The sequence below is a fragment of the Zootermopsis nevadensis genome, unplaced genomic scaffold (genome assembly GCF_977971745.1).
Source record: "Zootermopsis nevadensis isolate Lab colony 2312 unplaced genomic scaffold, Znev_1.0 Znev_ptg000015l, whole genome shotgun sequence".
Classification (NCBI taxonomy): domain Eukaryota; kingdom Metazoa; phylum Arthropoda; class Insecta; order Blattodea; family Termopsidae; genus Zootermopsis; species Zootermopsis nevadensis.
This window is the reverse complement of record NW_028259147.1, coordinates 3,167,721-3,180,034: the sequence shown is the minus strand read 5'-3', so window position 1 is coordinate 3,180,034 and position 12,314 is coordinate 3,167,721. Positions and strand designations below refer to the sequence as shown.

The window sequence follows — 12,314 nt, the reverse complement described above, 5'->3', positions numbered from 1 at the left end:
ACGGATGTAATGCGGAACTGTATACGTAAACTGCGGTGATATTTAGTTGATATAGTTTAGAGAAGTTCGTAAGCCTTTTCTTTCCAGTGATAATTTTGTCACGCTCGAGTTATAAAATTTAACACGTTTGTAGTTCTTGGGAGTGTTTCAAGTGACCTCATATGGTGGTTTACATGTAAACATGATTTTTCTTTTCTTATTCTGTTCTTGAACTAGATGGATTTTAGGCTTATAAAGAGTATTTAATAAATTCTAGTCCAAGATATACAGAGTGTCCCGTAAGTACAGAGCCGTAGAATTCTGTTGCTTATCAAAATAATGAAGAGGATTTTTTTTTTACATTTGAACGATAAGTAATACGCCGATAGATTTCTTGGAAGACACGTAAAGTTTCCGAAAGATTTAAGTTTCGTGTTCCATGAAATTTTCAGATAAATTAACGTGAACATAGTTTAAAATTTAATTATTTTGAGACAATGCTTGATTGGGATCACTCACCCTTGCAGATAAGTTCTGGACAGCAGTGATGTTTGCGATGAACCAGAACGCATTCTGGCGGTGGTGGATTTGGTAGGGGGCGACATACATGCAGGTAGCACACTAGAGACCCCTGGCGACAACTGCAGTTCAGACATGGTTCCTCGCTAATAACCACCTGTTGACCTTCTGCGTACACCAAACCCTCGTACGTGCAACCTGGAAATGTAAACTACCATCAGATTATGGCACAATTTATAGGACGGAATTTGGATTGTGCATTATTAATGGAAATTAACTGTGCAGTACCCATACGCTTTAATCACATTTGATACTTGCTGTAACAGGCCTATTCTTAATTCTGGAATGTGTATTTCTGAATTTGGTCAGCCATAAACATAGGCATCAAGATATGACTGATTGCATGTATCGGACATCTTTTTGAAACCCAACAGTGGATCATCCAGTCAAGATATTCATCAAATTTTATGGAACAGTCTTCAAAAGAACCCGGTGGAAAAATGAGGGTTAGAGTCATCTGGCTGACGACAGGGACCAGTGACGGGCTGTTGTGTACAATAAAATGGCCTTCTTTAAGATGGCTGTCTTCTGGGTTGTAGCGCCGTGCAGTCTGGTAGAGGTTTACCGACGTTTCAGAGCTACCCGCTGTCTCCATAATCAGGGTGAGGACTCATAGCCCTGGCGATGGAGTAACAAGGGACCTCTGAAACGCTGGTGGAACTCTACTAGACTACACGGCTCAACAACCCAGAAGACATCTTCATACTCGCCGTTAGAGCCTCAAATCATATTTGAACCTTTATGTTCTATTAAAAGCAGGGCATTTCCTGTACAAGCAGGCCAGGTACTGAAAGATGAATACTTACTTCTTCTGCTATTCACTTGTAGCAGTTCCCAAGCGGACGAACTTCCCGACTCTGAAACAAAATTAAGGATTAAACTGGATTCATGTCTGCCTTCTCTCATCCCTTTAGAACGGCTAGTTATTATACCATCGACGGGACTTCACATTAATCAAAACTTCTCAGATTAAGACACGAAGTACACCTTTTTCTTGGACTATCCGAATGATTAAATACTTAAGCACGTTCTATTTATCTAATTAAACACTCTTAATATGTCGGATATTTGATATTGTCACAGCGGTATGCCGCCTGTGATCTGATTTGTCATGCCGTGTGTAGGTGATTACCAGTGTTTCAGAGGAAGAGACCGTGTCAATCTTCAGGGTATGTATGTATGTATGTTTTTCCAAAAGGATGGCATCTACACGATTCTACACTGATCCATAATTCATGACAACAACATGTGTTCAGTTGCTATATTGATACTTAGGTTTGCTGATTGGACAGCCCTGATATATTCTACATGTTTTTGTCGTGTTGTGTCGTACTCTATTGAAGAATCTCTGCTGCCGATTCTTATTAAAACTAGCTGAGAGAAGTGGATGGGATGAGGGTGTGGTGTTGATGTGACGCAGTGATGAGATTGATGATCTTCACCTCCTCCCTAACCGCGGGCCTTGCTCTACGATGATGGCTAGACGCAAACCGTCTGTCCACACCTTTTGCGCCTTACGTTGCTTGTGCATTAGTTTCAACACTTTCCTAAAAGAATGTAATTTGAAGGCGAAAGTCTGAAGCTTTATGTGGGTAGGTAGATTATTTTGTACATCTTACAAAGAAACTGAAATTATTTGTGGGAATGTGTTTACGCATATAGCTTGAAAAGGGGTCCACCGGTTTGTCACAAATTTGGAATACCCGCGCCTTGAAACCAGGAAAAGATTTCAGAAAGGTTAAAACTCCGAAATAAGTGTGCTGGGTTCGAGTCCCGATGAGCATGTTTGCCGGTAAGTAAGCGCGATAGAATATCGGCGGTAAGACCAGAATTGTTTATTTCTGCGAGGAGATTACAGGAACAGATTGGAAAAATAGTTCTGGGTTTGACTCCTGGTGAAGTTGGTTACCGTATCTGGGAAATTAATTGTGATAAAAGAACACAGATGTGAGAAAAGTGTTTTGTTTCGGCGGAAAGGTTAAGGACCAATATAAACAAAATTGTATTATTTTGTAATAGTGAAGGCAGTTTGTCTAAAATTGTTTCAGCGAACATTTTCGTTTATCTTAATTCTGCTTACTGAAGGTCTGTTTCCTGATGTCTTAACAAAGATTATATTTTGGTGTGTTTAATGGTTTGGTATTCGGATACTGAGATTATCATATTAATTTGTCATAGTAGAACCCGAAAGTTATTTTATCTTATTTATAACTCTTTTACCTAATATGCATTTAAATAAGTAGCCATGTTAATTTTAAGTAGCACGTCAGTTACTACGCTGAAAATGCAAAGGTAACTCGTGAAGGTTTACCTGTGCTGCAGTTTAGGACCTAGTTCATAGTATAGATGAAGCCACGTTTCAGCATTAGCCCCGGGTCCACTAACAAACTCCATGGAGAAGAAACCTTCTCGAGAATCTAATAGTAAGTTCAGCTGGTCAGAAATTCCCGTTCTTTGTGGAATTTGGGAAGTTTATTATCGTGTTCACAAGATCCTGTCCTGAGCATCGTGAATCAAGTTCTCACATCCATACCATATTTTCTAAAAATCTATTTATATCCTCCCATCGGTTCCTAGATCTTCCGAGTGATCTCTTTCCTTCAGGCGTCCCATCCAAACTTTTGTGCGCATTTCTGTCCCCGGGTTTACTTGGATCACTAGACCAAAAGCATTTTAATTATAATTATTCTCAAGAAGGGACTTCTGAGGTAAAGCGAGGATGACGTCATACAAAATTCGTTCATTCTACATAATGTGTATAATGACAACGAATAATGGCAAAGTTATGTCTGTCTGTCTGTCCGTCCACATATCTTGGAAAGAATTGAAATCTTTCGATTAAATTAATATCGATTGCCTACACAAAAAGTTGTCTACTTTTATGAAACTGAAATAAAATTTTCGTAGAATGGACCTTAGTAAAAATGTTTATATATGCCTAATATAAAATGAACCTTTAATTAAAATCTTTTAAGTTTTATTTTAAATATATCTCGGTGTAGGCCTATAGTAAGCAAAATACGTAGACAAAATAAATTATGGTGATTTACTATGGTTCACTTAGTGTTCGTTAAATTTTCTACTCTATGAAATTGAGGTTTTCATGGCGGTGAAGATGTCGATGTTGCTCCTCTGGATTGTAACGGTTTATAAATTTATATTTAGATACCAACGTTTCGAAGGAACATACTGTTTCCATGTTCAGGGCTTAAGCCCTGAAAGTTCTCAAGGCGTCACAACCCGGAACATCGACATTTTCTTCTATAGATTTGTTCCTGCAATAGATAAATATATTTAAAAAATTAGGGAAAAGAAAGGCCCGTGTAAAACCATGTAGTCCATGTTGGAGGACGCCTTTCCACTCGGGTTTATATTCAGCTTGAACGGCGTTCGCGAAGAACGCACTCGGCAACCCGTCGTTGTGATGCAGTTAGAAACTGTCTTTTCTTATGGATGCACCAAACTTGTTATTATGACGTAAAAGTACTTATGGCCTGTTACGATCATAGAAGTTTTTTCAAAGGTCTTTTAACATGCTCTTGTCTTTATTTGAATAAAACCACACCCAGTACAAACCGAAAAGCGGGTGATTAATGACAATGATTAGCAGTAGTGAAACCGTAAATACACATTAACACCCTCGGTGATTCGTATGAATAATGCATGCATTAAATGACACTGTTTTTCTCTCTGAAGAATATTTTAGTGGTATTATAAGTTGCGTGTTTCGCTGAAATGTCTTCCAAAAGACAGCTCCGGTACATGAATGAAGCAGTATTCATGTATTGCCGCTGAAATATGGAATTATGTGATTTTTTTTTTAAACTTTTCAAATTGGCATAACGCAACGAATGTTTCAAATTGCTGTCAGTAAGGTATTTAATTGTTATCAGTTATTTTATACGAAGTAATTTAGATATTAAATGTAGAACTATATACACTGATTTTTTTTTGCGATTTATAATATATTAATATTCACATACTTTTCACACTCCTTATTGAACTTTATGTTTCTTTCATTGTCGATGTAAATCTTATAAATGAGGAGTTACAATTTATTTCATATTCTTAGCATTAAACTTAAAAGCCTGAATGGTGATTCTGTCTTAAATATTTCCAACTGATCTCTTTCAGTGATCTTCAATTATGTTTTGGATGCTCAATCCTATCGCTTATTTGTGCATTGTAATATTTTAATTGATAATGGTTATTATATATGTACTTAACCACATTCACTCACCTCGTATTTATCACTGAAACTCGCTAAATTAGTAAAATCAGACACTAATTAAATTTTGCAGACTAGGTATGTAGGAGCAAACTACTTGGCTTGTGGGTGACGTCGATATTCTAGGAAATTGGTAGCCTTTCTTTTAGCCACTTGAAACTCATTTTACCTTTATTACTTCAGCGAAATCTAAAAACACAAGCAGAACGTTGAAAGCCGAGTATTTAATCGACATTTACGCTTTGTTCAACAGCAGGTATAATGATTGATTAATGACGTTAGTAAATCCCTTTACGATACAGATACAAATATTTCTGTAGAAATGTTCACAATGTAGTCGGTTGCTGTAACGGTAGATACGAATTTTGACAGGCAAAGTCACAATACGGTTTATTGCTAATATCTAATGGCGAGAAGATCATTGTATTCCGCGCACTTATAAAATGTTAATGTTTAAGTTATGGAATTGATCTTCTGCGTCTCGAACCCGAGACTATTGGCACGGGCAGATGAGTTTCTTACCTCTGGACCAGCATGTCTCCTTACGTGCTTCAGTACGTAAAGAGAATGCTGAGTGCGACCAGCCTGACCATTCACGTGGTTATATTGGTAGTAGCCAGTGAAAGAGGCAGGTTGCCTGATTACTAGCCAAACCTTCCAGACAGGTGGACGACTATCGTCCGAGCAGATGAATATTCAACAACCTGAATGAACAGAGAGCGATGGGGGCTCACTCGTTGTGCGAGGTAGACAGAGACACTACAAGAAAAAAGATACTGACAAAAAAGGACAAGTTTCTGAGATTCTGTGTTGACCGTCTCTTTTTTTCCTACTCTTTGTCTCCCACGTGTTGGATCATTCCAGTAGCACCTACGAAAACCACGGGATCATTAAATCGGCGAATATACGCTTGCATTCGGAAAGTCTTTTGAAACTCCAAGTGTGGAATTTGTAAATTTCACAAAACAGATTGTAACTGGAAATAATTACGGAAATTTTGTGTGTGGTTATTATATTCGCCTGTGATTTTATTCTCACGGAATCTGATTTTATAAATCTGAGTTCCATGTCAAAATCTTTAATGTTTCAATCTTTTGCTCCACCCGAGAGATTCATCGTGCTATGAAGTTTAGAGATTTTTTTTTCCAAGTCACGTTTTATCAAACAAAAGCGTGAACACCACATATTTTAAGTGACAGCATTTGTTTTAATTCATTGTAAATAGCTAATGCGTTAAGAATTAGCCGAATAAAACTTGGTAGTTTACTGAGTGAGTGCAAAGGCGTACCTCATATTTTGAAACATGGATTGTGGTTTAAACCAGTGGTATTCAACCTTTTTTGTTCGTGTACCCCCCATATATAATTTCTCTTCAACTTTTTACCCCCAAAGTTGTTGGTTTATAATTCAAGTTATACATAGTATATAATCTACATCTAAAATAAATTAAATAAATTACATTACTGATTATTCAGTGTTTATCATAAAATAATATATTTTTTTTTTAAATTTCACGTACCCCCTAAGATGTCTTCGCGTACCCCAGGTTAAATACCACTGGTTTAAACAATAGGCCTGTGTTTTTTCAGGTCGTTTCAGTAGACGTCAGTAATAAAGAATAGCTACTGTAGCAAATTCTCGTGCATCTAGGCAGAAGGATGTCACATTTATATAAATAAATATTTTCTTCATTAATACACGGAAGTCTTTCCATAAGACAGCCGTTTTCATAATAGTCGCCTTTAGATCTTGAAATCTCACTTTAATAAAATGTTTTATTGGAAATTCTTGCGAGTCAGCTCCACCTGTTTTAGACCTTTTTAGGTGAAGTTGAAAAGTTAACTTTTACGATTCAATGCAAGAACAGGAATTGTTGCACTATGCATACATTCCCTAACTTAGTTATTGTCTGACGAATAAAGTGTGTCGCTTCTATGGAGACGAAAACAGAGTTTGTTAAGTTTGTGTGGACACTAAGAGTCTGAGTAGAAAGTGTGGAGACATCAATGCTGGAAAGAACACGACTTTTTATTAAATTTATTTATGTTTTAAATGTGACGGAGAAAATTCATTACTTACCAGTAAGTGGTAGTATATGCTGTAGATATGTGCTCGTATGGTATTTGTGTATCATATGTGTACTTATGTTTGAGCACATGTACCGTTCGTGCGTGTGTGTGTGTGGGCTGAAGTTCTGTTTCTTACTACGGTTCATGACTTTTCCTTACGTTTACACTCCCGAAGCTACATGAGAGGAAAACAATTGAAAGCTATTGTTCTTGAAAGGGTACGGAAGTACATGTATGGAGATCGTTTTAAGTAATAAAGAACAAACTGAAAGGAATAACAGTATGAGAGAAAATTTTAAACCCCGTACGATCTGTTTGTTCTTAGCCCATGCAGGGGCCATTTGTTTACGAAAATGCTTTATGTTGATTGGGTTGTAATGACAAGATGTCTATGGAGAATTTAATGGCACCTAGCTTCCTTCGAATGACTTTATTAGTATATTGAAATAGAAAGGTAGAAAACTACGGATTAATAAGTGAAATACAATTTAATGTTTGAAGATTTTCTTCTTCTGGGTTGTTGCGCTGTTTAGTCTGGTTGATGTTAACCAACGTTTCAGAGGTCATACTGCCTCCGTCATCAGGGTGATCACCCAGAAGACAGAAATCTTCATACTCACCGCTGTGAGAACCTCAAGTCTTACAATTTAATGTTTATTTATATAGATAATTACCACTGATACAGATCTCAACTACGTTACATTTGACAATTCTATGTAGATCCGTCCTTTGGTTCGGAAGTTATTGCGTGGGACGGGTACGCGACGCGGTAACACCGTTAAGTATAGCTTTTAAAATAAGGAAAGCGGGTTAGAATTTAGAGGATTATTGTCCCTGGTACATTGCAAGTACTACGTCATGAAGACGTATAGGGAAATGAAGGTATAGCTCCATTTATTATCACGCCCCGCTGTCTTAACTCCCGAGGAAAGTTACCCCGGTCCCCATTGGATAGGAGACTGGGTGGACCCCGGAGCCGGTCTGTATTGTCGTGACTTGTCTTTTTCGTTCGTTATTTTCGTCTGTGTTCCTCCCATCGCTTGCTTCATTCATTCCAAGCCTCGACTTTTCACACTCATGGCATGTCTGTCTGGCGTTATCTATTGAAATAAATTGTGAGCAAGACAATATCCGTCTGCCAGCTGGTTTGGTAGGTCCAGTCAGGTTTTTCCAATGCGTGAGCACCTGTTGGCTAAAATTGATCCTAGCGTTTCTAAAACAGGAAGCTTTCATTTCTCTTGCACGTGCATTTCTGCGAACGGCTTCACCACAGAGTCTAGATTTGCACGGTTGAAATCTCGCTCGCTTGTTTATCTTAGGTGTATAAAATCAAAAATTTCGGGTATCTGCCTGTCCTCGTGTCAATTCATTGAGAGTGGCAAATGTTTAATGGCTCTGAGATCACGTCTAGACGGGGGATGGATATGTGATACTGCAAGATATTTGTTGTGATGATGGCAGTATTAAGCGCGTTCGAAACGTCGGTCAGTTTCTGCGAGAAGGCGCAATATCCTAGAAGACAATCATCTCCAATGTTAAGGTGAATTAATAGTTGCTTTTTCTTACACCAGAATGGACATTTGTGACGAACCGTAAGATATTGTAGTTTTTAAACTATCTTTCTGACTGACAAGGTGAATTAAATGATGAAACTATCGATAAGCTTTATGTATTCTGATGTGATCCGCTGTCTGATAAAATGCACACCTCTGGCATAGAGCTTCACATTCCAAACTCCTTTGACGTCTTGACAGGGTGGTGTTTTGGTGCAGAAACTTCACATCATGCTAAAAAAAAACGTGGCAACCGGGGTGGAGCGTTCATGATAGCCGTGTTAGCTGTGTTAGCCCAGCTAACACTTTGAAAAACAAAAATTAAAAAAGTCTTCTCTCCAGCTTTCCTGGTTAATTGGTACTCCATACACTGGAAAACAGCGGAACCGATCAGATAGAATGCGTCGTTAGCCAGCTCCAGCCAGTCAAGCGCTCACCTCGTGCGTAAGCCACATCTGGCTTGCTAGCAACTAATGAACTACGGAAGTACGAAGAAAGACTTTGTTTTTCGTTTCTCGAAGAGTTAGCACGGGCAATACGGTTAACGTGAATATCTTCCAGGACATAGGAAGGTTTGTTGTGCAATGTAATAAAGTGTGCTATCGAAAACTCCGAAATGTTGTGAATCATGAATAGTCGTTTTACAGTGTAAGATGTCACGGGACGCGATCGCTTGGGACCACCTGTAGAGACAACGGAGATCCGGGGTCGGGAGAGGTGGCTGACCAGCCGGACAATAAAATAAAATTAAAAAAAAAACCACACCCCTATCTTATGTGTCTTGTACATAAAATATGTATGCCCGCTTTCAGAGTAATGCACGCTAGGAATTTAAAAATTCAGAAGGTCACGTGACTTTGTTCTGAGGAATAGACTTTACATTTCTATTTATGGTGTATTTAAGGTATTTTAGTTTTTTACTACTGAGGTATGATATTCGACTGTACTTACCTCGCCATTTCTTATCTAATTTTTAGATGTGTTTCACCCTTTGAAGCTGAAGCTGGGCTTTATAATATTTACAAATTTGGTCCGTACCTCAAAGAAAACAATACGTGATCATTAGAAGGACTTATTTGTTAACGCTGTTTAAGGAAACAATCGATTTTTAATCTAAGCATGATATGAAATTCACGTTGCGTGCAAAGAAGCATAATTATTATTGCCAACGCATGTGGTACATGGGGTTACCACTATGCTTTAAAGAATTAAAATATTACACGTTACTCAGCAGTGCAGATCAGTGAATTCCAACGTCTTTTGGGGACACTTTAAAAGTTAATTCGAATTGAAAGTCACATATGTAGGCGTCTTTCCTGAGATATTTTCAGTGTAATCTTATAAACCATTAAAAGTGGAGAAACGAGAAATATCTTTTTAGACATAAACGTAGTTTATGAGTTTTGAACACAACCAAAGAAAAGTGGAGACATTCTGTCGGAATACCAAATTCATTGACGTGTAAAATCCAAATAAACAGTCAGGTGGAGTAGCAGATGACGGGACCTTTTCTGAATGGGTTTAAAACAAGATTTGTTTAGAGTCTCTTGAGTAATATTGGTAACAGCTGGGAGCCAGCATCATATACTCTCTCCTATCCACTGCGCAGGTTAGCTGGCATTTTCTTAAGTAGTGGCTAGGTTGAGAGGTCTCTGTATTTTTAATCTCAGCCTGAAGACCGGTTGTCCTGGCTGAGATTTTTCATCGTTTTCCTCAGTATTTTTAGGAAAATTCTGTAGATTAGGCCACGATTCGTTCTGAGATACTGAGAAATAAACTAAGTAAATAAATACGAAAGTCTCGAACGGTCGTCCATACACGTTTGATAAATATTTGTCAAAGGTGTAAAGAGTTGAGATACAAGCAGAAGACAGACGTTTGTAATTGGGCGACGGAAAATATTCAGGGAGACGTCAGACGTAGGTATTAATGAATAAGGTAGCAGACATACCCGCTTTATTCATGAAATGCTTGCCCTGAAGCAGTGAAGACACAAAACCCGCTGAGAGACGTGGGGCCTGCAGTCCGACCACGCCGTGTTACTGTACATGTGGAAAGGAGTGTCTGAGCCAACGGTTTGTGCAGATTACATTAATAAACAAACATATGGGATAGTCTGGCGGACAGGATGCATCTGCACAATTCAGTCTGTAACATCTTTCACAGCCGTTACTGTCTCTGGCGGTAGAACCCTGAAGTTTAACACCGTCAACACCAAAGCCAAATCATCGAGTTCGTCTGTGAACATCTTTTGGCGATGGTATTATATTGCTACTTTCTTAGTTTTGGACTTAATCTATCGTGCATTTTTAAGTCTTAAAAATTTAAATCCACAAAAGTTCACAACCTTTCGAACGATGGATCTTCCCTCATATTTAGGCAAAACGTGGGCCACAGATCGAGAATATCTCAGTGTACCTAATCCAACACAATACGTGTTTCCTCCCCTTTTCACTTTTAAGACGAAGAAGGAAGATCCATCTTTCAAAACTTTGATTGTTTTAGGGTTTAAAGATTTTTTAAGATTTTCTTAAAGCAGATGATCAATGAAGTCCACCTTCCATCGTATTTTGTGTACGTATGCCGCCCATATAATCTGCCTTCTCTAAGTGGCCGCTGTTCATGAAATGTTTCTAACAAAACCATCTATGGTTTTCTTACCATACTCGTCCGAGTTACATATCCAGTCCTTTGTAATCTCCGTTAATTTCTTTGCCTTAACAACTACCCCCACCACGATTTTATATATTTTCGGGAGGAATTTATTTTTATAAACTTCTAATTTGTTCGTCGTCCGTAGTAAGAGACCACGTTTTACAACTGTACGAAATAGCTGGAAAAAATCTTATGTAGGAACAGTTTAATGTGTTCTCAAAGTAAGAGACTGTTTTTAAACTATACAAACGAACCGGTAAAATTTATCCACAACTAACCAAACCCAATGAGAAGAGTCTTTCTTGAGAAGGTAATATAGTACGCCCAGATAGTCAAAAAATTCCTAACCTTTTACGGAAACAAATGGTTCATTGCCTTTTCAAAAAATATAATACTGTCTGAATGTCAGATACCAAGTTTTTCAGCCATACAAAGGAACAGATGCAAACACACACACACACAGCTTGAATTTTTCTGTTCATAATGGTCTTTCCTGATTTGTTCTACTGTTTTCTTTGTGAGCAAAGTTTGTCTTTTTATTTGATCAACTGTGTTAGTTGCGCGCGATTGCGGTGTTAAACCTCCGGGTTCTAAATCCGGAGAACAAGTCAGTTTTGCCAGAGTCCAGTGGTTGACGTCACTGTGAACTGTCAGGTCAGATTACAAGCTCTGTATTCATAAGGTTGTCTATCCTCACAGTCACGACCCTCGTGATCCCATCCGCCTCCAGACGTGACATATAAACACGACTTCATGAACTTCAGCCTTCAATTCTCGTAATATTTTGGACCTTTCGATAGTGAAGCATCCACAGACTCGCCAATTTCTTTGTTGTTCACATATCGAGTGCTTGCTATGTTGGAATGCAGTGCTTTGGTGTATTTGGTACAGGACATGGCTAAGCCTTAGGCCTGTTTGTTTATTTCTCCGATTTTTATCATCAGTTCCCTTATGAGTCGGTTCGTGAAATGAAATACTGGCTAAATTCAATATAGGCATGTGATCAGGTAACTGGATCATTTGTTAATCGTGTGTATGTGTTAACTGTAACCTATACAGGTCATATTGCTTACTGAGATTTCAAGGAATCTTTTTGGATGTTGCACCGACGTTTCAGAGGTGCTTACTACCTCTATTATCGGGTCGCGCGTGTACAGTCTGTCGAGAAGCCGTGATCTGAAGCAGCTGTTCGCAAGAAAAACTTTTCCTGGCTACATTCAGCTTTAAATTTTGTTTGGATGCTGGCACTCC

The 12,314-nt window shown here is 38.3% G+C and overlaps 1 protein-coding gene across 4 annotated transcripts in view; it reads right to left on the bottom strand.

The window, feature by feature from the left end:
• LOC110828042 (uncharacterized) overlaps positions 1-12,314 on the bottom strand; it is a 49,643-nt gene that overhangs the window by 16,797 nt on the left and 20,532 nt on the right. For all 4 annotated transcript variants that reach the window (XM_022060332.2, XM_022060333.2, XM_022060334.2 and 1 more), the window contains exons 2-3: positions 1,365-1,415; positions 499-696 (exon numbers count right to left, since the gene is read on the bottom strand). In XM_022060332.2, the coding sequence (XP_021916024.2) occupies positions 499-696; positions 1,365-1,415 (249 nt within the window). The remainder of the gene's footprint in view (positions 1-498; positions 697-1,364; positions 1,416-12,314) is intronic.